Genomic DNA, 25,271 nt, shown 5'->3' on the forward strand with positions numbered 1-25,271 from the left:
AGTATTTTGGGGGAAAGACCCCTGGCACCTTCCCTTGTACATCATCCTCTTGAAAGCTATTGAAGCAATTGCTGAGTGGTTGTATATCTTTACCTAGCGTTCAATGTGCTGGTTCAGCAAATCCCTATCTCCTCTGCAAGAAAGTATTAACGTCATTAATCCCATTTTCCAAACTGGGAAGCTGAAACACAAAGACATTAAATAATTTAAGAGAAACAAAGACATTAAATAATCTAAACGGAGCCAGGCTCCTCGTGTCCAGTGCAGGTCACAGACATGACCTCCCGAAACCCCAGCCTCACATCTCAGATTAGAAAAATAAAGCATGGGTATCAAAGGGCAAACTCCAAACCAGTGTCATTCAAACAGACTCAAACCAAATGTTCCTGGCACAGAGGTTCACAACAGCAGTGATTTTCATGGGCAGTATTTTCTGCCATAGTATTTGTGGCAAAGGGAGGGTTCTATTTATGCAACAAAGGAACGAGACTTCTCCCATGATTTAAATAACTGTGTTGCATTTAACAGTATCAAATAAAAATGTAGCAGTTGGATCAATATTTAATTCCATAAATAAATTCTGTTGGTTTGTAAGCTGGTTGTTTTTACTTCCAAAATGTACAAATAAAAATTTAAATATTTTTGGAGGAAACATTACAGATGGTTTTAGTTGTGCAGTTTTGATACAAACATACTTCTTGGCACCACGTCTTAATAAGCCATTCCTATAAATACTTAATGATCACAGAAACTGAGTAAAAGACATATTGCAATGACAAACACATGAAAAAAATGTTATAGCCATATTTTTAAATATTGCTGTTTAACAGGTAAACTTATGGTACAGAATCACTATATAAACACAAATAGAGTTCTTCAGAGAGCTAAAATACTGGTCCCTTTTGGTATGTTAAGTATTAATGTGAAACTGCTGCTGCCATGATTATGTGGTAATGCTATTTCAGCTAGTTTCTAAACATAACAAATAATGATGTTCATTTTTCTTTAGTTCAAGGATTTAACTCACAGGAAATCAATTAATAGAATACTTTGGAGAAATAAATTTCCCAGATTTTATAAAGCCGGTTCTATTGCTACAGAGATGTATACTTAGAATGAAATAAAATAAAATAAATAATACCGCTGTAATTCAGTATTTGCATTAAAAATTCTTAAAATTATTTCCTCTGGGTAAACTGACCGTGAGTTGATGCTCTGAAACAGCTGTGTTGCCTTTCAGACTGTTTTTGATTACTTGAAAGTTACTTTTAAATTTCAACAGAAATACAAATGGTCTTTCTTTACATAAAGCGGCAAAGATAAGAGAAATACCTCCCAGTAATTAAGATAACAGTACATTTTATGGCTTATCTAAGAGTCAAAGGCATCTGAGATCCAATTAGTATTGTCAGCAAGAGAATCCTTTCTCACTCTGTGTTTCTTTGAAGGAGCTGGTCCAGTAATTGCTAGGAAAAGAAAAAAACAATATGAAAACCCTTAAGGCATTTAAAATACACCGGGTGAATAAATCTGTGGACAGCTTCAGTGACAGCGAAGGACATATGGTCTCAGCAGTCTCAAACCTCCATTCACTCGACCTTCGCCAAGTTCCTTCTTCTAGGAGGACTTCTGCTGCTCTGCTGCAGATCTGGAGAACATCACTTGTCCCATGTCCCCAAGTCCCCTTGTCCCCATGTCCCCAAGTCCCCATGTCCCCATGTCCCCATGTCCCCATGCCTGAACTTCTTCCATCTTACCCTGCTCAGTGGTTTCTGCCCTATCTCACAGAGACTGATGGTGGGACAGTCATATTTTAAGGTAGTAAAGAAGGATTGAAAAAATATATTACTTGCATTCACAAGCAACCATTACCTTTTTAAAGAGCTCAACACGCAGTCTGTTACTCTGGAGGATTACCCGTTTCTGCTTCTCTTCTTGCTTCTTTTTTACTTCGGGTAAATTATCATAAATCCTGGGAGCAATTTAGAAAGTTATCTTCACACATCACAACTGGGACTCACAAATAACTTTTTTTTGTAGGAAATATATACCTTTAATCATATTAATGGGCATCTGTAAATATTTAACTCTCATTCCATAAATCTTATTCACAGATTATTAACAATTTTATTACAAAAAATCTGATTTGTAGATAATTTTGGATTAACTGGATTAACATCAATTTTTGGATTAATTCAAAGGTAAGGAAAGAGAGTGGATCAGGTTACATAATTTTGGAGGAGCTTTGAATGAGCTGGTGGAGTTAGCTTCAATTTATAGCAACATCACAGAAACCAGAATCTGGCCTGCACCCCTTTCTGCAATTACAAAATTAATACCGAGCTATCATTTTCAGATGTTTTTACAAATTATAACAAAACCAACTTTATAAGACTGTACAGCAGGAACATTTTCCCAGTGTCATTAGAATTTTTTTTCATCAAAAAGAACTTAATCTCTGAATATAAAGATCACATCCTTTGCCTTCGCAAAGATGATGCTTGGTCTGATCTTCTTCCATTGAAATCATCGACAAAATTCCCAATGCTTCAAAGAGACAGTGGCACCTTCCCTCTCCTGCAGGCCTGTTCTCAGGACACACGTACAACACCCAGAGACCCATGTTTGCTTGTTTTGATTTTTCCTTTATCATTTTGCAATATCTAGTTCTCAAACGAGCCTATTTTGGCTCACACTCAGGCAGGAGATGGTATTTTGGGCAAAAAAAGGTGTAGATCATCTGTAGATGATCTGTTTAAAATAGATGCAATAGTGTCAGAAAACTAAGAGCAAGCACCTGGAAACTCTTGAATAATATCTGACAACACAAGGAGTGTGGCCTTTCTAGTTATTCCGTACAGGATAGGCTGCAATCCGTGAATTTATGCCTCACAAATCTGTATTAATCTCTAATTACAAATCAGGGAGTAGCAATACTTGAGAGTGTTGAGCACACATGTCAATGAGATTATCCTCATAAATAGATATGAAAACACAGAATTCAGCAAGATATTTTGCAGGCTAGTCGACCCAGCGCAGGGACCACGCAACCCGAGCAAAGCCTGGGAAAAGGGCCCGGAAAGGACGGGATGGGATGCGCGAGGGATGGCGGGGAAGCACAGGAGCCCAGCCGCGGGGGTCTGTACCTTTTAGATCTCATATGCATCTCTTTCTCTGGAATGAATCTTTCCTTTGGTTTGAAGAGGTTATCTAGCAAGGGGAAAACACAGTTAATATCGGAGGAATCTGCATTTATGGGAATTCTCTTTGCCCTGTTCCCTTTGGTTATGATGTGATATTTCCATCTAAATTTTTAGTGGTTTAATGATGGATCCAGGTGCCTGCAGGTCAGTGGAGAAGGCATCCGATGACCTCACCTGGCACTGGAATGGTACCAAAGCTGCCCTTTGGAGTTGGAAGGGCAGTGAGACGGGCTCCATCCCATGCTTCATTTATTTTACATGCATAAAACTTGTGTCAGTGTCACAGGCTTTATTCAAGCCAAGCTCCGTCTCTCCTCACTTAGGAGCTTTACGAGATGTAGCTCCTCACAACAGGCACCACAGCCACCTCACAGAGGAGAAAAATACAATATTCAAGGCAGAGGACTAAGTGCAGATAATAATTCCTTCCAGGGCTCTCCTTCCAGGCGTTAACCCGGAGCGGATCCGGCGACCTCTGCTCCAAAAGAGATCTTCCCCACGGGTTTGCTTCCCCGCCGCTCGGGACACGGATGTTTCAGGGATATTTATGGGAGTTGTCCTAGCAACCAACAGCCTCCCCGGCTTCCCGGGATGAAGCTGGACTCCCATGCTGCTTCCCTATGGAGGAGCCGTCCAGCTCTGCACATCCCTCCCATATCCCTGCGCAGGAAGCCAAGGGAGCAAAGCTGCTTTTCTGGTGCCTTTTGTAAAATAAAAATGAAGCTGGTGGGGAGAGGGGAACCTTTCTCTGCTTGTGGAGCAACTTTTCTCCACTGAGCATTTATCTGTGCTTAATCATCCCTGTGAAATCTCCAGTGCACACAAGCAGCATGCTCAATTTGCTAGGAAAATATAATTTGCCTTTTATTTATTAGTGTTTTTACATTCATTTGCATGTTCGTTAACTTAAAAGGAGCAAGTGCTCGGATGCTACTGCTGTCCAAACACCTGCAGGACCTGCAGGATCAGAAGCCCCATGTCCCAGAGTGGCCTAAGTTTGTCAAGTTTTAAATAAAACACCAATGGGCTGCTCCATGTTTCCCTGTCTATAGTTCTTTGAACCGGGACAGCACTGGAAGAGCTCAGTGCCTGTTCTCAAAGTCTTCCTTTCCCTTCCCTCAGAGTTTTCTCTGAAAGTAACACACAACTATAAAGTTATGACCGTGATAACACTGAAAATGATAATGAATTTGGACCAAATGGCTGCCCTCACCCTGGGCAGCTTGGTAGGAATTGTAAACTTGGGTCTTCAGAGAGAGCATCAGGTATTGCCTAAAATCTTTAAAACTTACAAGTCTAGAAAACCTTTTCCATGTCAAATTCAGTCTTGGCATGGCATGGGTGACTTCAGTCCCCACTGTCCAAATGAGACCTTGCCATTCATGGACTTTATCCAGAAGAAAAACAGACTAATATCTCATGGGGCCACCCTGAATCATTATTGTTTGATTGCAGCATATAGCCCTGAAATGAAACTGCCCCTTCATTTTCCTCTCTATAAACAAATTGCTGGAGCTTCCTGAGCCACCCTTTACATAGCAGGTGGCTTCAACGCTGCCCTCAGCATCCCAGAAAAAATCCTTATTCCCAGTTTTCCCATTGACGGACTCATTCCTTGTGCAGCAGGCACCACCTCTGCTCCCACTGGAGCTAGTTAGTCCATGGGCTGCTGAGAGAGCGTCGTGCGCGCCGTGGGGCCGCGCTCAGCTGAGCCCGCTGCTACCTGCATCACCGTGATTACTAATAATAGCATAAAAAGAGGTCACGCCACTTCCTAATTCAATTACCTGACTGCGACTTCATCTGTATTCGTAGCTGTCAGCCTGGAGCACGTGGCCGAGTGCCAGCGGGACCCGCGGCGCTATCCCTAGCGGCGGATATTGACTGGGAATGTTGATCTGGGAAGCGGTACGGCCGTGGGTGGCACAGGCAGAGATGGGCAGGGGGCTGCAAGGGCCCAAGACCCAGAATATGCACAGAAACAGCACCCTTTTGCTCAGAAATGGCTCCACTGCAAATACCCTCCCTGCTGGTATTAAATTAAATGTTTAATTAAATCTACAATCCGAATACTCTGAATAACAACCCAGCTAGTGTGGGGCTGCTCCGGGAACCACATCTTCACACGTGCAAATAAAGGAACAGCACCCTTTGCCCTCCAGGCTTGGGCAGCTCTTGGGAAAGGTTTAGGAGCGTGGAGGAGGAGACACGCGCTGGTTTCCACAATATTAAGGATACAGGATTTGGGATGCTGCTGACCAAACCTGAGGAACTTAGTAGTCAGCTACGTAGGGGTTGGCCGGTACCCTTGATTCCTTGTGTTGCCATTGGCAGGGAAACACCTCTGCCCTCCAAGGAGAGGGAGATGGAGGGCATTAAAACCAAAAAAAAAGGAATTTTTTTTAAACCTCGGGAAGTGCCTGTATACACTAAGATCACAAGGCTGTTCATTATGAGGATTTAAAGGCCTATAAACAGCTGGTAGTCCTGTCACTGAAGTAATTACATTACGGTTTTCGAGATTTAAATCCAGTTATTTGAACATTGTTTCTATTCAGTTCGTCACAGTGGGATCTCTAATTTGCTCGACACAGTCAACAGCAGAGCAGTCTATCTTGGACTAATTAGCACTCCAGAACGGAGCGGCGCGCGCCGCACGCACCGAGGCCAGCGCGAGCCGTGGAGGCTGTTTGCCTCCAAATGCTCTTGTGATGATAAAATCTGCTGCCGGATAAACATGCTCATTTTTTGACCATTACTTTCCGCTTTTTCTGAAATCCTGTTCACGAATTAGGATTAAAAGTGGTAAACAACTTTTTTTTTCCCCTGGAAATTGGGAAGGTAAACGGAAGCCGCGCAGATGTTGGTATTTATATGCAAATGCTGGAGATGCCAATTATTTCCTCTTTGTATGAGTAGCTGTAAGGTTGCGACAACACTGACAAAACATTTTGAAATGGTGTGATCTAGTGATTTCATAGTAGTATCAATAAACACTCTGTAGTCCAATGGTCTGATCTTTGGCAGAGACCTCCAAGGGTCCTTTTTTTCTGACTGACATGGAAACAAAAAAGCTCCAGGTCCTGAGCGGTGCATGCAACACGCTGGTTTAAGAGAGTGCAAGTGAAAAGGCAGCACAACAGTGAACAAAATGGAGAAGGACAACGCAGGTCCCGCAGCGTTGATAAAAATGTTAGGATCTTACAAATAGAAAATGGCACATGGCCACGTTTAGGGATGTTTAGATGAGTTATGGGAACCAAACTAGCACCTACTGCCCCGGGCAGCCCGGCCCCAGCAGTCTGGCCCCAGCTAAATTAACCTGCTTAGCCGAGCTGCTGCTTTTATTTTATTACCTCTTTAAAATTACGTCATGTTTTGTGCATTCGTTTGCTTGTGCTTGTTTAGCTCTCACGGTAAGACTTGTTGCATATCTGAGACGAGGGAAATGGCACAAACCCACCAGAAACTGCATGTATTTGGCAGCTGAGGTTGGTATTCTCCAACATAACAGCACAAAATGTGTCAGCAACGCCAGCAGCATTTTGGAAGGACTGGGAGCAGATGAAGCTGATGCAGTCTTGAAAATTACCTAACATTCCCAGTTTTTACTTTAAAATAGAAACTATTTACCTTTCCAGAGTCTCCAAGCCTCCAATCAGTGACATCTCTTTGCTTTGGTGACTGCTTAGAGCACCAAGGCAGATGCTGGCATGCTGGTAGAAGAGACACCTCAAGGCACATGTTTTCCCCCCAAAATTAGCACGGAAATAGGGCATTCATGGCAAGCTTTCAAGGCCAGTTGCAGAACCATCACTTGCGACACCTGCACTTACCACTGAGTGGGTGAGGAATGGTATATTGCCTTTTCTTGCCCGAAAAGGAGGTTGAGGAGAGCTTGTGAAGCAGCAGTGCGGCCCGTGTCCTTGCCGGAGCATCGCTCTGCTGGGCCTTGCGCAGCTGCACCTTGTGCTCCAGCCTCTGCAGCCGTGCCCGCGAGCGCGAGAGGAACCGAGGCTTGTGGATTTCTAGCGCTTCCTAAACGAAATGGGGGAGAGGGCTTTATATTAAAAGGAGGAAATGCCACCTCCTCACACCTCGAGGTATTGCAGGTTCAGCAGGAGATCATCGATGAAAATCGGGGCTTCTCCGTGAGAAAATCAACCAGCTGCCTTCCTATTTGGCCTCGCTTCCTTTTAATTTTAGAAAGCTGTCTGGGCATAAACATTTCCAGACCAGGCAAAGGAGACTCATTTCTAAAAAACTGTGAGAAAACATATCCAAAAAGTTTTGAGTTACACATTTTTCTGCGTTATCCAAATTCGAGTTCTTGACATCTTGCCTATTTCTTTGTCTCACCCCATGGCCAGAGCAGCTTGTCACTAACAGTTCACAAACTCTCTTGTTTATGCTGATTATCGGGCGGATCTAGTCAGGGATGATCCGTGAGGAAAACGCTCTCCAGTCACAGGCTGGTTCCACATGTGGGAATGTCTGGTGGCAGGAGATGGGATCTGTCTCCTGCTAGAGCTTGGTGTGGACGTGGAGGGTTGCACTCCTACTTGAGGTGTGTGGGAGACATCCTTGTAGATCCCAGATGTCCACCACGTTCCTCCACAGGAATGACAGCTGCGGCACCCATTGCACATCTCCAACCCTCAAGGAAGTCTCAGCAGTGAGAACAAGCGGACAAAACTCCCCCGAGAAGGAGGAAAACCCAAGGAACTGTGAACTTCTGCCCCTAGCCAGTCCCCAGGAAGCCGCGACCATCCATGAAAAATCAGCCCCCAAATTAACAACAACAATAAAAACAAATGGAGATTTACCCTCAGAGTCAGGGGGCTCGCTGGAATTTTCTCAGGCTCCAAGCAGCTCCCTGGCCAGGGAGGCGCCGCGATGTTCTCACGAGCAACATGTGGCGGGAGAGCGGCGGGGAGAGCTGCCCCGCGGGCTGGCGGCCGCTCGGCCCTGGCCTCGGCCTCCGTCCCGCTGCCCCTCGAGCCGCACGATCTGCAATCACCTGAGAGAGATTTAGAAGTTCATTAAGAGTGCATGGCTAATTTTTTATTGGGTTCTCCACCTCATTAGGCGGGGAGGGCAATTTCGGAAATAAGAAGGCCAGGGTGTTATTAATAGGCCTCATTAAGCAGGGTAGATCAAATCTAATCCTTGGTGCTCGGTGCTGCCCTGTGACACAAGGACTGTCTCTCACATTAAGCAAGGCATCGTGACGGAGCACAATTAAGGCTCTGAGCTCCTTTTGGAGGTATTTACTCCCAAAAACCAGGGTTCCTCGGCAATGCATTTACATTATGTACAGCAGAGGATACCACGCTGCAACTCACAGTTTGAGATCATTTCAATTCATTGCTCTTATTATAGAAAATAACGTATTTCCATGGAACGTAATTGCACATCATTTCTCTCTGACCACACAGAAGCTTTAATAAACCCTGCTCGTGTTTTCCCTCTGCTAATGATCCCTTTTGCTTTGTATCATTTCTATACATTCGTTAGCCTTTCAGTGGAATGGCTCAATGAAGAAAATGATAAACAAAAGGTTAATATGCATCGTAGCATATTGCTGTGCGAGCTGTCAATTCAGTAACTCTGCACCAAGGAGAAAAAACAAATTCTTCATTTATAATTATGCTTTCACGCCCTGAGCCTGATATTTCCTGTACAAATTATGACCAAAAGCGGGTATGTGCTCAAAATGAGAGAGCTGTCAAGATTCTTATTTAAAGTACAGAATTAGTCCAAAATAACACATTAATTTCAGAAAAGACTCATATGCACTACTCTGAAAAAGTTACACTGAGGTACTTCTCTCTTGCCAAATAATTTGATTTCTAGAACTAAATATCTGGGAATAAAGCCCATTACTGTTTTATTTCAATTTTCGGTTACAATAAACCAAAAATATTTTCCTCTTTATGACATATTGTACGTATTATGCTGTACTTAAAAAATGTTGAAGTGATCTGCTTTGGGTACATCTGCCTTATAAAAGCTTGAACTGCATTTCCTCCCTAGCAGTGCTCTTGTTAACATCCTTTATTTTGGATACAGCATGAAACCGGTGAACATGAAACTAAACTCCTCAATAAGCTTGGTTCTTGGAGGTGCCAATTAACTTTATCTGCCGTTGATCTCAATGGATGCTTCACTTTTGTAAAATGAAGTCACCATTAGTTAGTGGGACATGTATTTAGCTCCAGGCACTGAAAGGAAAAAGTGACTTCTCATCTCCATGGGTGTTATATTCAGTAGCTGAATATTCAACCAGGACAGATTTTTCCCTACCTGTCTACAGAAAATCTACCTGTCTAAAGAAAGAAAAAGCCTACAGCATTATTATAACACTCATAAAGCATTACTGGAGTGAATTTTTCACACAGCTATGGATATTAAAAATGATTCAATCTATAGAAGATTTAGGAAATGTTGTAGATACGTAATTATCTTCACCAAAAAAAGCTTCAAAGTCACCTTATGAGTGAATTCAGCCGGCTGAATGTGGGTGAGCTCAGTCACCCCCATATCAGCCACTTGAAAAAATGTGGGAGGAAGATGTTAGTGTAGGTGCTGAACTATAAGAACAGTATGTTTTATACATGGAAACATTATTAATCACATGTTAAAACCCTTGTTTTATTAAAGCTCAGGGTGCGGTGGGAAGATGAGCAATCAAACAAAAGCACATGACTTAAGAAATAAAAGAAAGGTATCGAAACAATACAAAAATAACTTAGGGTATTGCTTTGACCAGGAATGCCTGACTCTGCAATTTTAACTTTTTTCAAGCTTTTTTTTTCTGAATTTATATAAAAAATAAGCCTCTCATTTTCATTTTGTTTTGTATTAACCACAGCATCGTATACGATTTGATTAGTTGATGTGATCTCTTACCAGATGACTCATGCTCAGCATTTAACACTGGACCAAACCAGCAGACTTTCCATTATTTCACTTTTTTCTTTTTCTCTCTGGGACTGATCTCATCCTATTATTGAAACCATATTCCTGACAACCACAGTAGGGTTTGCACCTCACCTTGCAGGAACTGATTTTGCCCAGGAATGTTTGCTTCCAAGATGATTCTTGACAGCGTTTTTATATTGCACATGCTCTCAGAGAGGGATAGCTTTGGCCTCGGGAAGCACGGTGGTCGGCTCTCTTTGGATCTGGAGGTGCCTCTGGAGGGATCTCTCCTTGGGGATGAGCCAATGGAGGCAGCAGTGGGTTCCTCTTGGGATGCAGGGGCAGTGGGGCAGCTCATGCCCATGGCACACTGCTTCCTGTTGCTTCCACGGAATATCCCCTTTCCTAAGGAAAAATGAAATAAACCCAAATTATGTAAATGTGCAAACAGCCCATTTTCATAACCAAGACAGGTTAAGAAAATAGCATTCAATTTTTTAAGCAGTTTGTAGTTTGTTTTTTTCCAGTAAGGTGTTTGTGGACTAGTTACTATTCATTAATTAATATACTTGGGCCTTTTTAATCCCAGTAGAGAATGCTATGATACTGCCAAAAAGTAATATGACAGTGTTATCTTCTTCAGATCTCTGTTCTTCATTTTTGCTTACACTAAAAATTAGATCATGATTGTGACACGGCTGTACTATAACATAACATTACTGAGAGAAACAATCAGAGGTGATAGTCCTCAAAAAATAAACTACTGGTCTAAATAACCTCTATACACTTTGATGGGTCATTTGGATGGAGTCAAGATATCTCAAACACACGTGGCCAGGTGGCTTTCTCCTGTTTCTTATCCATGTCAGTGGCACATTTTAGATTGGCTAAACTTGGTCCAAATTAGAGTTATAGATACAGTACGGGCTCTGATAAGATCCAAGACCTACAGCAACTGTTGAAGTGAGTAGGATACCAATAGGTGGTTTTGGAGACCAACAGTCTTTAACATTTTAAGTGTCACCTTCTACATCTGTCATCTGTACATTACCTGTCATCTCTACAAAGAATGAACCAACGGAAAACGGTCCACTTCGTTCATCTGACGTCCAAGGTTCATCCAACAGCTCCCTTGAGCCTGGTTTTATGGGAAGGCTGTTGCACAACAGCTACAACTACAGAGTCCTGCCACAGCCAAAGATTTTTCTGCCATGGAGGTAGAAAGAGCAGCCGACAACTATTTTAAGTCTCTTGAAACTTCTTTGTGGGGATCTCTAAAAGGCACATGCTAGCATGGTCACATACACAGCGGGTGACTCTCATCTTCCTTAGTAATGTGTATAAATTATTTATTGTCAGTCCTAACAAGAGGCAAACACAAGACCTAAAGTTTAATGTGGATGCAGATGACTAATAACAATTTACAATGTGGTGAAAGAAAGCAACCCAGAGAGTTGGCAGGGAGAAAACCACCCCCATCCCCTTCCCCATTCCCCAAAAAAGCTGCAGATCTATCACTAAATGCAAACACACCAGCCAGGTGTTGTCTTGTTGTCTGTGGTGGACACGAGGCATTTAATAAACAACTACTATTTCATGACAAACACTTCCTCAAACACCAGCCACGTGAGCCTTTAGCCTCCTGACTCATGCTCAGCAGCTGCTCCTCTCTGAATGCTTCTTGCCAGCATCTTGGTTGGACAACAAGCCGTGCACAGCACTGACCACAGCAGGCAGCGACCCACCCCGTGCCTGTATTTACAACTCAAACTCCTACAAGTGTTTTATAATGTAGAGAGGAAAGACCTTGGGAGAGACTAATGGGATCGTGGGCAGTAAAGGGTGTTTGGGGAGAGGTAGGAGCAGGCGGCACTGTAGGAGAAGATGGGGAAAGCAGCAGGTAACAAGAAGTAATTGCAGAGCAGCAGAGAAGGAAGTGATTGCACAGCGGCGGCCAAGATCCTAGGTGGATGGGGGGAAAAAAAAAGAAGGGCAGCTGAGCCACAGAAAGAACCTGAATGGAAAATAGATCAGCTCTTTAAATCATCTTTTAAATTAAAATAGTTTACTGGCCAGCAGAAAGCTGAGAGGGAAAAAAAAAAAAAAAAGGAAAAAAAAGCAAATAGGGAGTTTGTGCTCATCCAAGGCAGCCTCTCAGCAAGACAACATTTCCCTTCATCTCTCCAAATGCTCCGTGCAATAAATGCGCGTTGTGGAGCCGAACTGGCTTCTTTGCTGACTGCGCTAAACTAGGGAAAGCTCCGTTGTGTCCTCAGTGGTGGCTGTTTGCTACCGCTGTGCCGCCGAGTCTGCAAGCACGGCCGGGATTGCGGGGTCGGTGGGAACAGCGGAGAGCTCAGCTAGCTTCCCAAGTGCCTCTTTCCTTCCCAAAATCCCAGCCCGAGGATGGCAGCTGAGGAAAGAGCTGCCTGCAATATTCATACTCCATTTGCTCCTAACCACTACACGAGCTATTTGTGGATATTGCCTTCCAAGTGTAATTGCAGTAACCTTGAGGAGTGGGGAATTAAGCCCCGGGAATTTTCTTTCAAACGGTGCAATTGGAGGCAGCGCTCCTTGCCATGCTCCATCCCGGCCCAAGGAAGGGTCAGCAGGGCCTTTTGCCCATAAAACCTGGGGATTCGCTACAAAGACAGCAGAGAGCAGGAGGGGAAAAATGAAAGTTATGAAGAAAAGTAGAAATGGAGTCTTATGCTAACAGAAAGATGCCTGGTAAATAAATAAATAAATAATTGTGAACATTTCTTAAGAAATTCAGGTATAAAAACATTGCTTCTTTTCTACCACAAGAAAATATGTCTTAGATCTTGCATGAATATAATAACTAAATGTTTCTCCTTATCAGACTCAGACCATTTTCTTGTAATTAATTCAGGCAATAAGAAAAGGTGCACCTTGTTCTTGTCCAACACCAAAAGCAATCAAAATAGTAATGGAGCTGATTTGGTGAATCCTTCTCTGCAACTCCCTCTTGAATTAACCTTCTAATTCACAAAGTTCACTCAGGTCCAGCCAATCCCTCAGAAAACAAAGCAAGACACAGTCTGCCTCCCTCCTCCTCCCAGCAGCTGCCAGTTACCTTAATTAACAAATGCAAATATATATTAAAAAAAAAAAAAAAAAAAGGCACAGATATGTAAAGGTAAGATCACAGAGTTTCCCTCTGGATATCTGAACCTTCTGGATCCATTTTCAATATAGTGTGTGTGGGGAATTAGGACTGTTACTCTCATTAATGCTATCTGGAATCGTATATCTAAATCCCCACGCACCAAACTGGAAATATATATATCCCCCTCTGAGAATAGCTAGAATTGCAACTGGATGACTAGCAATATATGGTTTTTCTATTATCCCAGATGAAGAAAGACTTTAAGACTAATGAACAGAGACATGTAAGTGTAATGCTTTGGGAGATACAGGAGAGGAGAACTCAAAGAAAGGAAAAGCAGAATGACTCCATTAATAAAATTTAGAAAATATGATATACCCCAGTTGTAAAAGTTCAAGTGCTTACAGGAGGAAAAGTTATGGAAGAAAACTGTAACTGCATTTGGACAAAAGTCATTTTTGCCTCTATGCAACAAGAAAAGATGACAGATCAGTTCTTAAACAATCACTTGCTTAAAACCCTATGACATTGGAGGAGTTAATAATGTAAAACTGAGCATAGATTTTCAAAAGCTTTTTCTTAAAAAAAATAAAAGAAAGAAACCTTGATCTCTGAGTAAAATGTGTATAAGGTTTTACTGCAAATATCTTTTTACATTTTTCTCCCTCTCCCTTTAGGGGGTTTCGCTAACAGGAAGTGACCTTGTGTTACAACAGGTTAAAATTGACTTTTCTTGAAACAGCATCAATTCAGGCAAATGTAGGCTTTTCCATAGCTGCTACATGCATTTTTTTTTCTCTTTTCATTTTACAGCAGCATAAAGCAGCTTTTCCTATTTGTATGTAAAGCTCTTCCTAGCATTTGATTGTGGATTTTTGACAATTTGTGACAAAGTAAGTCTCTGCAACTGGCCAAAGATCATTGCAATAGATGAACATGGCCACAGAGCACAGAGATGTGAGTTGATGGGAGAAGGAGACCTGCCCCATAGACACCAGGGAGAGGAGAAGCAATTAAAATGTTCTTTAAACATAAGGCTCTGCGCTTGCCACGAACAGACATGTGGTTTTCCACCATGCAAGGAGAACCAGGCTGGAGCTTCTTGAGGACGTGGGATGATGACTCATTTCCTGTTGGGAATCAAGCATCATCTAGCTGAGTAAACAGTACATTATCTCAACAGCCTGTTAATGATGTTAGTGAATAAGGAACACATGAAGAACTGCAACAATAATATTAGTTATTGCAGTGTTTCTAAAGGCATGGAAGATAGGAAGGGCCATTCAGTGTTCCAATCACTGCCAAGGAAAGGATACCACATTTAATGGGTCAATAAGCAGCAGAAGCATCACAAAATTCAGGTATTTATTCCAGAATTTCCACTATTCAGTACTGAGACCTATGTCTCAAACTGCCTTTAGATGCTCATTGGGTGACTTGTTGGCCCAGGGGCATGCCAGCACTGTTCAGCACCATCATCCATGGAAAGGGAGGACTCCATGGAATTCTTTAACCTTGCCTCTCTAATCAAAATATAATGCTTGTCAAGGGATTGGATTTATCACTCAAAAGAAGGTCAGGACTGGACCTTAGAAAACAGGCCTGGGTCCCGTCTCCAGCTCCAGCCACAGAATCGATACTATCCAAAGTTGGGGCAACTTTGCGAGCCTGCGTGGGGAGCCGAACCAGCCCTGGTTGCTCCTGCTGAACGTGTCATTGCAGCCCTGCGCATGCGTCTTCAAACAGTCCCGCCTGGGAAGGACGAGATTTAATTTTCTCAGCTATATCCGTATTACCTCCAGCTGAATACCTAGATTAAAAAGCATTATCACTTACCAAAAAAAAAAAAAAAAAAGGTTTTCTTCCTAGCTAACTGTTTTTATTTTTAAGATGGTATTGACAGCTGTGGACATATTTCTCAGAAGGAAATGCTTTCTTTTTGCAAAAGCTAAAACTTGACTGTAGAAACTTGTAATCGTTTAAAAGAGAACACTTATCGAGTGCACCTAGGAACGATGAGGTTTCAAACCTATAATCGGATCAAAGGAGGAAGAGCCTCTTGATGTCAAGAAAGAGCTCACTTGCACAATGATTTTGCAAGAGGCCAGTGCAGTCCAACACTTGGTTTCGCAGCAAACAATTCCAAATGCAGCTAATCAACTGCATATAATAACAAGCATCTCTGTGGTGACTTTCGATTTATTTTCTCCAAACGCTTCCCAAATAATTAATCAATTTTCTCTTTTGACGTTAAGCAAAGGAACATCACTTTAAGTATGCAGCTAAGACATAGCAGCCTGCTGTTTGGGGCAGGATGTGATGCATCGATTCCTACAGCGTGCAGAGAGCTTTGGTGGAACAAGAGCGTAATCCAAAATGACTACACCAGCAGAAAGGAAACGGTTCTGCTTGGCACCTGCAGGAGATCATCTTACACTTGGAATCATAAGAGTGTATTATTGCTGCAGGATATTTTAGTGGTCAGGAAATAATCCACCCACAGTGCTTGATTGGGCTGCTTGCACCAGCGAGCTGCCCGTACCCAGCCGGGGTGCAATCGCTGCTGTGTATCTTGCTGCCACTCTCCCGCTTCGCTTCCTATCTGCTGGCGCAGGATACAGGAGAAAATAGTCCCTTTGCATTACAGCTTTCCTAATTTGGAGTTTGGGCAAGCACTTGATGATGATCTTCTCATTCAAGAGAATGAATCCAAGATTTTAGCCTCACACCTCGAATCATCATTTTTCTTTTTCTTGGCATGCCTTTCTGGCCAAGTAGTACCAAAGTGGCGTACCAACCAAACCCCTCCAGGCACAGGCAATGGTCCTTGCACTGACAGGATCGCTGTTAATATTGTTAAGAAAATTGATAGAAATGGGAATGGAAGATATTTTGAAATTTTCTACTGTTCTTATGAGACTTTGTGACACCTCAGAGGCAGACCTCTGTGTCCGCTTTTCAGGGATGTTATGCGAGAAGCTGCCATGTGCTTTGGTACCAGGTCAAGATGTAACGTGATGCAGTGTGACTCTTAAAAAAATATTCAGGCTGATTCAGAACATTTAAATGGCACCTGGGATTTGCAGGGTAAGAAATTCAGTGACCACTTGGTATTCGGAACATGTCAGAAATAGTGAGTTATTCAGATATTTCTTATAATTTACCACAGCCATACTGACTGTGGAATAGTTATTCCCAGTTTATAACAAGTGTATATAAGAATTTTGGCTGAATTGGGTCTTTTACTCTAACAATGTCGTGCAGCCACTCAACTCACATTGCCTCCTTCTTTCAATTATTCTCTTAGTGATTTTATTATTCAGTCTTTTACTACTTGCCCTGAAAATAATGAGGCATGACCATGGGGACTGCTCTAAAGTCTCACTCCAAGTTGTCTCACATTTTTACAAAATATGACAGATCAAGATATAAGTGATTTTTATTTCGGCCCACCTAGAACAAGATGGAGATCCCTGGAGAACGAAGCTCCTAACTTTCACATGCCAAAATAAGGAGAACTCCATTTATTTTGGGTCATCATCAGACAGTGATAAGTTTTGGGGAAAAAAAATCATGCTAATTTATCAGTTTAATCTGTGGAGAAATCACAAGCTTTCTATGGAAATTACAGGAGGGAAGTGGAAACAAGGTCTTGCACTGGACTCAGGACCGTAATGGTATTAAGAGCGTGGACCACAACCTCTCTATATTTCTGCCATCGAAAGAAAGGATGGAGTTTCTAGCCACGGCTACCTAAACATCTAAAGATCTTCTGTTGAAGTACCCGATGAGTGACTTAGAGCAGGCCATGGTGCTGCAGTTTTTGCAACCTTAAATATAAACTCATAGCCTATTGTAAAGAAGAAGCTCAGAGATAAGGCTGGGGGCAGCTACCATCCGTCACGCAGGTTGGCCCGTCTTGGGAGCAGGCAGCGGTGTCTGGATGCACTGGGAGCTCCCAGCTCATCACCCAATTTGTGATGTTTTATGCAGTGCATAAAAGCCACGTTACAACGTGACACAGACCCTACAACACAAAATGTTTAGACTAAAGAAAACTGTCAAGCCTCCATTTTAAATTTATACCAGATGAATTGAAACATCAAAGGAGCTCCATTTAATAGGCTTTTTAGCATGTGGTCCTTTGTTCTTAACAAGTCAGCACCAGCTGCTATTTCCATAATACCAAGTTATTACCATCCCTGGCCAGACTTGGCCGATGTACATCAGGGTAGCTTCTCTAAAGGCAGGTATTTCTGCTGGTTTACATCCGCAGAGGGTCTGGCTTCTCATGTTGAGCAGGTGCCTACTAAAGTGAAATCTTCTGTGCCATATTTCACATTTTTCCTGTCTTCACCATCACTACTGCTGTACACATTCTTGGGCTGGAGACTTAATGAGCATCAGCTGGAGCTACTCAAGTTTCTGTACTAAAATTCCATATTGTAACAAACAGCTTTCATCTAATTATATCTTGCTCAAGAATATATATGTTTTTCAACTCATCTTGTATGCTGGGTTATGATGTGTTGACTTTCTCATAAACAGGAGATGAAGTGAGAACACCAGATATGTCTATATTCATTTATCACAAGTTTTAAAATGATATTTAATAACTCAAATATAATATTATTGAGGCTTCAGTCTGAAAACTGTCAACACTGGCTCATCCTGATTAGTTTAAAGTATATTGAAGTATATTAGTTTACAGGTATATTAGTTTAAAGTTAACCTAAAAGAGTTTTCTTGATATACTCTCTTAAATATGAGGATATTCAACGTATACTTAAAATTAAAACAGTATTTGTTATTGCAGATCACAGCATATCAAAATCCCATAGCACTAAGCATTCTGGTGAACGGTAGCTTTAAAAACACTTTACATCATTACATATATGTCATGTCTGACGAACCTCATAGCCTTCTATGATGGGGTGACAGGCTGGCTGGACGAGGGGAGAGCCGTGGATGTTGTCTACCTTGACTTCAGCAAGGCTTTTGACACTGTCTCCCATAACATCCTCATACGGAAGCTCCAGGAGAGTGGACTAGACGAGTGCACGGTGCGGTGGATCGAGAGCTGGCTGGATGGCAGAGCTCAGAGGGTGGTGATAAATGGGGCCGAGTCCAGTTGGAGGCCTGTGGCCAGTGGTGTCCCCCAGGGGTCAGTGCTGGGCCCAGTGCTGTTCAACTTGTTTATCAATGACCTGGACGAGGGCACGGAATGCACCCTGAGCAAGTTTGCGGATGACACCAAGCTGGGTGGAGTGGCCGACACTCCGGAGGGCTGTGCTGCCATCCAGAGGGACCTGGACAGGCTGGAGAGTTGGGCAGAGAGGAACCTCATGAGGTTCAATAAGGACAAGTGCAGGGTCCTGCACCTGGGGAGGAATAACCCCAGGCATCAGTACAGACTAGGGGTCGACCTGCTGGAAAGCAGCTCCACGGAGAGGGACCTGGGAGTCCTGGTTGACACTAAGTTAACCATGAGTGAGCAGTGTGCCCTCGTGGCCAAGAAGGCCAATGGGATCCTGGCCTGCATCAGGAGGAGTGTTGCCAGCAGGTCAAGAGAGGTGATTCTGCCCCTCTGCTCAGCTCTGGTGAGGCCGCACCTGGAGTACTGTGTTCAGTTCTGGGCACCCCAGTATAGGAGGGACGTGGAGCTTCTCGAGAGGGTCCAGAGAAGGGCAACCAGGATGATTAAGGGAATGGAACATCTCTCGTATGAAGAGAGGCTGAGTGAGCTGGGCCTGTTTTCTCTGGAGAAGAGACGGCTCAGAGGGGATATGATTAATATGTATAAGTTCAGGAAGGGAGAATGCAGGGAGGAAGGGGACAAGCTGTTCTCACTGGTGGCCAGCGATAGGACGAGGGGTAATGGCCACAAGCTGAAGCACAAGAAGTTCCGTCTCCAGGTGAGGAGCAACTTCTTTACTGTTAGGGTGCCAGAGCAGTGGAACAGGCTGCCCAGGGAGGTTGTGGAGTCTCCTACTCTGGAGCTCTTCAAAACCCGCCTGGATGCCACCCTGTGCCACATGCTCTAGGTGTGCCTGCTTGAGCAGGAAGGTTGGACTAGATGATCTGTAGAGGTCCCTTCCAACCTTAAATATTCTGTGATTCTGTGATATATCAAATATTTTGATTATAAATTAATAAATAAACTTGCACACACACGCACATACTCATCCCTTCATAAAATTTTTAAAATGCTATCTCAAAATAAATCAGAAGCTAGTTATTTCCCCTTTAGCAAAAAAAAAAAAAAAAAAAAATGCTGATGGCTTCAGCACTTGTTAACGAGGCTCCTGTTTAAGTAGGAAACCAAGCCTATAATCCTCTGATATAATCAAGGATCAGTCCTCAAGTCTATAATTCCACACCTCAAAAGGCCAGGCCCCATCTCAGGCTTCCCTATACCCTGTCTTGCATTACTTTAATTAAATAACAGATTGATGGCTTTCACGCCACCAGCAATTCTCTTTGGGAAAAAAAGTGTAACCAACTACAATATCACCCCTCTTCCTCTCTCACAGTCTTCCTAATTTCAAGAGTATTGGATATAGTGGCTTAGTTCCAGACTTGCCCTTCTCTGATTTCCTCCAGCTCCTCTCAGCATCATCCGAGTTTTCCCACATCTCAGCACAAATCCACAGGGGCCAGTCTAGCCCTGGCCATCCCAGCAGCATTTACAGTTCTCTCCACCCCAGCTGCTCTTCCCCAATATCTCCATGCAGGGTTCTAGGCACAAGAACAACAGGAAACCTAAAGTGTGGATTTTAGAATACCCAACATGTTGGCTGAGGTTGTTTCCACTTATGACATAGCTTCAGTTTAAGGTGATCAAACACTGAGAATATGTTCTAGTAGATAAATGGAAAACTAGGTATTCACATGGAATGTATTCTCTGTGAAAGGTAGTGAGAAACAGAGATGAAAAGATGCTCATGTCTTCAATACAGCCAAGACTAATCTTTTCATTTTCACTTACCTTTTATTTATAAACTACAAAAGGGAAGGGGCATTGCAGCATTCACTTGAAAGCAATGTTAACAAGCCCTGACAACTTATTCAGAGTTACAGGCAAAGTCCTGATGCTGCACATTTATCCCATCTCAGGGATCCCAGGTGAAATCACAAGGTTATAGATCCACTTTGTCATAATGGAGCGTGAAACATAGTTTAAAACACAAATTGGGACTTACACTTTGGGATTTCTAAGTATAAGTAACACCCATGAGTGCTGTCCAGGGTTTACATTTCTTAAAAACACCTAAAAATATGTCTTTAAGTGGCACCCTCTGGAAATTATACCTCTAGGTTCATCTGGTCCAGCCCGGCAAAAGCCTGGCCTTTGATAAGGTTATGCAGGGCCATGTAAAGGCACACTTTAAGTATCTGGATTTGAACGTAAAAATAGTGTTAGTAATACTATATGTAGAGTTTTACTAATATGGTATCCATAGCCATCATTACATTAGTAAGGACCCACAAAACCTCAATAAAGAACATCTGAAGAAGCTCATTACTCAGCTGTCCCCTTAGGAAACAGCAAGCCTGGCCCTGGTTCCCAAAAAGCTGCCAGCTACTTAGGTGCTCCTTCCCCTCTGAGTCCTAATAAGACAGGCGACATGGCCCAGAAACCACATTTACAGATTTCAGAGAGCAAAGTCTAGACTTAAATGCCTTTCTTCTACTGTTTTGGCCAGGGTCCAGTTGCAGCTTAATTTTTTTCAGATATTTAAGATGAGTTCAGACAAAATTCATATAAGAGGTTCTAGGACTTTAGCACCTGGACTTGCTGCCTCCTAACTTGACCACCAGATCACTTCCATCTCTCAGTTTGACACTTAGGGCAACCAAAAAGAGAATTCAAGGTTTCATCTTCTCCAAGGTTTTAAATCGTCTCCATTGCCTCTCATTAATGAACGCTGCAGATGCCTCCTTCACTTGACCAGGTTCCCTTAGACATGCTAGGGAAGAAGGCCACTGTCTTGCAGCATTGGGCTGCCTGGGCGAGGGGGTCTCACACAGGAAAGATGCAGTGAGCCGATAAACACCCTCTCCTACGTTGCAAAGGGGATCCAGTGATCAAGAAAAGTGTTTGTGTTGTGCTCTATATTCTTGTGCACACAAATGGTGGAAGCCATTGCAGAGGTAGCACTTCCCACGTATTTACACCTTCATTCTTGAGCACACAAATGGTGGAAGTAATCTTGGAAAAAGAAGAATTTATCAGCTGGTTACCTCACTTATTTCCTCTTTTCAGTAAAGCTCCTATTTCTCTTTCTAGTTACAACTACTAAAAATGTTTCTTTCAGGGCCATCATGGTATTTCCCAGCCCCAGGAAATCACAGTATTATTTTAACCCTACTTTTTGTAATATGTCACAGGGGGAATTTAAATTGCCTGAACAAACGCTTGAATGGCACTTCCTACTAAAGCTTCAGGAGGACATTGCTATTGCAATTTAGGTGTCTCTACAACAAAGGCCAATGGCTTCATTTGCTGGTGTCAGGAAAAACCCCTCTCCATCCCTCACCACTTTACATCTCTTTAACCTTCTTCACCACGGGTCCTGATCTCCTGCTCACCACTGTCTGGCCTTTTCCCTTAAGTCGCATTAGCAAACCCCAAGAATGAAGCTTATGGTTCAAATACTGACCATTAAACCGAAAAAAAGAAAAAAAAAAAGAAGCGGTATAAGCACAATGCAATTAATTTTAATCCTGGTCCCAGGGTCCATGGGGAGCAAGCTCCAACCTCATTGACATTCCAGCCTTCCCCGTTCATTTCCCATACAGTCAATAAACGGAGCTGCGGATATTTGAGCGCGGTCCCTGCCGTGCCTTGCCCTTTCCCTAGAGCAAGGCTGCGAAGATAATGTTTTGTTTGCAAAATTCCTTCCGATATTTGGAATAAATGTGCTAAAGAGCTCTGAAACATTTACCTGGAGCTGTTGGCTATAAAGGTCTGGGCTTATTACTATGGCCTCTTAAATTGAAGCTGGAAACAAAATCATTTTTAATCATAAGAAGCAAGCACAAAACGGAGTTCAAGACAGCCACTTCCTTCCTAATCTAAGACTTTGAAATTCAGCCCTTCCAAAAGAAAGGCCTAATTTTTGGAGGCTGCTTATTTCTGGGAACAAATATTTAACTTAGAGTTTTAAATGTTTTAAAACAGAAGATTCCTGCTGAAAAGTCAAGCAGAATTTTCCTCCATCCTCCCGTGATGAGTGGCATGCATCACCAACCTGGCAAGCGTATTCATAGGAGTCCTGGAACTTAAGATGTCTGGGTTGTGCTGTGACTCATCGTGCGTTTGCAGAAATGCCCATTATTATTATTATCTACTCACATAAAACCATCCTGGGGAGTCTGTTCCAGTACAAATCTCTGCTCTGCCACACATTAATCACTTACCTGCCTCGTTACTCGGGCGAGGGAGCCAGATAGAAAGCATCGTGCGGTTGCTGCCAGACTGTTTGTTGCTTTCTTTCTTTACTACTATTACATTATTAGGTCCTGTGGGTATATCCACAACTGCTGGGACTTGAGGGGGACAGGCACTTTTTGAAGGGTGTTTAGTTCCCAAATAGCCCTCATCTGTTGTGTGCTTTTTAATTACATTATTTTGTATTATATCTGCACTCCAGCTTGCTCTAAGTGGAGTCTTGTTTTCTCCTAGGAGCTTTGACTTAAGTATCTCCTCTAATGGCTCTCCATTAGCTATGCCATCTACTCCATCTGCTGTTAATCTGGACGAACTGCAATTTATACGGAAGGACAGCGCTGATCTATGAACTTTTTGGTGTTTAATTTGAGGTTGGTCAATGCACACGTGGAGAGACTTGTCTAAGTAATAGATAGTACTTGGACACTGCTGGGAAAGCCGCAGGTGAACGCACGAGGTGAAGGACAGCGGTGCTGCTTCTCTCCGACTGCTGCCTCGCGGGACCTCGATGGTCTCTTCATTTGCAGAGTCAAAGAGCTGGTCTTGAGGTTTATCATGTAACCCTGAGCACGATTCAGAAACCTTCAAGCTGGTGATGCTGAGGTTTGCAGGAGACCCTCGGCTTGGAAGAGGGGTTCCGTGGGGAAGAGGTCCAGCCTCACTGGCCACAGGGCCACCAACTCGCCGAGCAGTCACGGTTATAGAGGTGAACCCTCTCTGCTGCCTTGGGCACCGGTCTTCCTCCGTGACACGAGAATCTGGATGAGCCACAACAGCATCCAAAGATGCTCGAGTTCCTGACCTGCTGGGAAGCCACGTGGATGTGCTGTGAATGTTGAGCAGACCAGGATCAGCCACAGTCCGCTGTGTCGGATCAGCACCCATGCCCATTGGCAAAGCAGGCCCATTTCCTTTGGACTTATCAGTCATCCGTGAGATGACCCTGGATGAAGCCAGGTTTGCATTTTGTGATGCCTGCAAATGAACAGATCGAAATCATCAACATATTCTATCATGATATATGTAACTGTTTCTCATTTGCCATCTATCATGCAGGACAGTTTTGTTCACGGCTTCTTGTTAGCTTTCTATTCATGCTAGCTCTTTTGTCATCTGGAAACATACATTATTAATAATCAGCTTTGAACTGCCTGGGCAAGCACTGCAAAAACTTGGTCACTCCAATGCTAAAATGTTAAAAAATATTACAAATTTGCATGTTATAATTGTCAGCAGTTAAGCCATTGCTGCAGTGGGGATTTGTGGCTGTTGCCTTTGCTTAAAAATGGATGTGTCAAAGGCAGACAGGACTTTCAGGCTCCAAACTACCGGAATTTTAAACGCATGTAAATGTATCACGGATCATTAGCGGGCTAGTACAGATGTGCCATCATGTGCTGCAGAGGGCATGGAGGTCACTGCTTCTGCACGTGATCATCAGTGACAAGCATGGAAGAACCTTCTCCATGGTCCCTCCCACAGCAGCGATTCTGGTTCCCAGTGGGGCTCTGGGCACAATTTCAATTCCTGAGTTCCCTCTTGCTCAACGTCACTTGTCCAGATGATGGTTACGTTAGTTGAATGCAATAGTCTAATCTAATTTTTTTTTTTCCGCTGAAAATTGGTGGATTAGGTTGCTGCAGCCCATGTTCTGGTGCTCATAGGAAAAAAAGCCCTCAAAATTGTCACCTCACTGATGAGGATCAGCACCATGAGGACCCAAGTCCACTGGAGCTCCTCCTTCATGTCAATACAAGGGATGAGGGCTTCATCTGCCCTCCTGATTTATGCTCAGCACCAAAGTTCTACAGAGCTGTTAAAAGTAGTACTCCATGAGAATTTTTTCCCTGTTAATTACTGCTATTTTGGTTAGTTACTGGCCTGCTGCTGTTCCTAGAAGCAGTTGTTTGCTCTCTGCTTTGGTGCTGCTCTGTGTCTTCCCTTTCCGCTTGCGCGTCTCAATCCTGGTGCTCTCCCTGCAGCTCTCCCTGGGTACCAGTCAGCAGGGACACCCCAAGCAGGAGGAGGGAGATGGAGAGTTTATTAGCGGGGTGAAATACCAGGTAAATTTTTATCAATTCTTTAAACCAGCTGCCTGCAGTTTTGACAATTCAATAATTTCACAGCCTGAGGGAAAGCATTTTCTCCTTCTCTGTTTCTTCCATGGTCCATAACAACATTTGCCTCATATTTTCTGCACTGTATTTACTTCCACCCACGGGTTTAAGACCTTTGCACAGCTTCCAAAACTCTTTCTTTCCCTGAGATTTTTTTGCAAGGCACAGAAGAAGAAGGTCCCTGGAAATAGTTTATTGTGCCTGAATCTCAAGTCCTCCATTACTTTATATGGCATTTATTTTTTAAGTGCTACACAGATAGAAAGCCCCTGCAAGAGTCTGAATGCATGCAGATTTTTTTTTCAGATCAGCTTTAAATAGCTTTAATATTTTGAGGAGTAATTTGCTTTTCCTTTTTATCCAGGTTGCTCCCTCCTCCCGATCCCTGATGAAGACATGGAGCTTTAAGGTTTGACCAGCTGATCCTGTGCTTTTGGGCA

At 43.1% G+C, this 25,271-nt stretch overlaps 1 protein-coding gene across 1 annotated transcript in view; it reads right to left on the minus strand.

The window, feature by feature from the left end:
- Nucleotides 1-358: 358 nt before the first annotated feature.
- Nucleotides 359-25,271, minus strand: part of CUNH10orf90 (chromosome unknown C10orf90 homolog) — a 49,838-nt gene continuing 24,925 nt past the window's right edge. The window contains exons 3-9 of the mRNA XM_026042443.1: nt 22,684-23,689; nt 10,260-10,532; nt 8,030-8,223; nt 7,040-7,241; nt 3,147-3,210; nt 1,873-1,972; nt 359-1,466 (exon numbers count right to left, since the gene is read on the minus strand). Coding sequence (XP_025898228.1) covers nt 1,428-1,466; nt 1,873-1,972; nt 3,147-3,210; nt 7,040-7,241; nt 8,030-8,223; nt 10,260-10,532; nt 22,684-23,644 — 1,833 coding nt within the window. The 5' untranslated portion in view covers nt 23,645-23,689 and the 3' untranslated portion in view covers nt 359-1,427. The remainder of the gene's footprint in view (nt 1,467-1,872; nt 1,973-3,146; nt 3,211-7,039; nt 7,242-8,029; nt 8,224-10,259; nt 10,533-22,683; nt 23,690-25,271) is intronic.

This window comes from Nothoprocta perdicaria, unplaced genomic scaffold (genome assembly GCF_003342845.1).
Source record: "Nothoprocta perdicaria isolate Ctin4 unplaced genomic scaffold, notPer1 scaffold_301, whole genome shotgun sequence".
Lineage (NCBI taxonomy): Eukaryota > Metazoa > Chordata > Aves > Tinamiformes > Tinamidae > Nothoprocta > Nothoprocta perdicaria.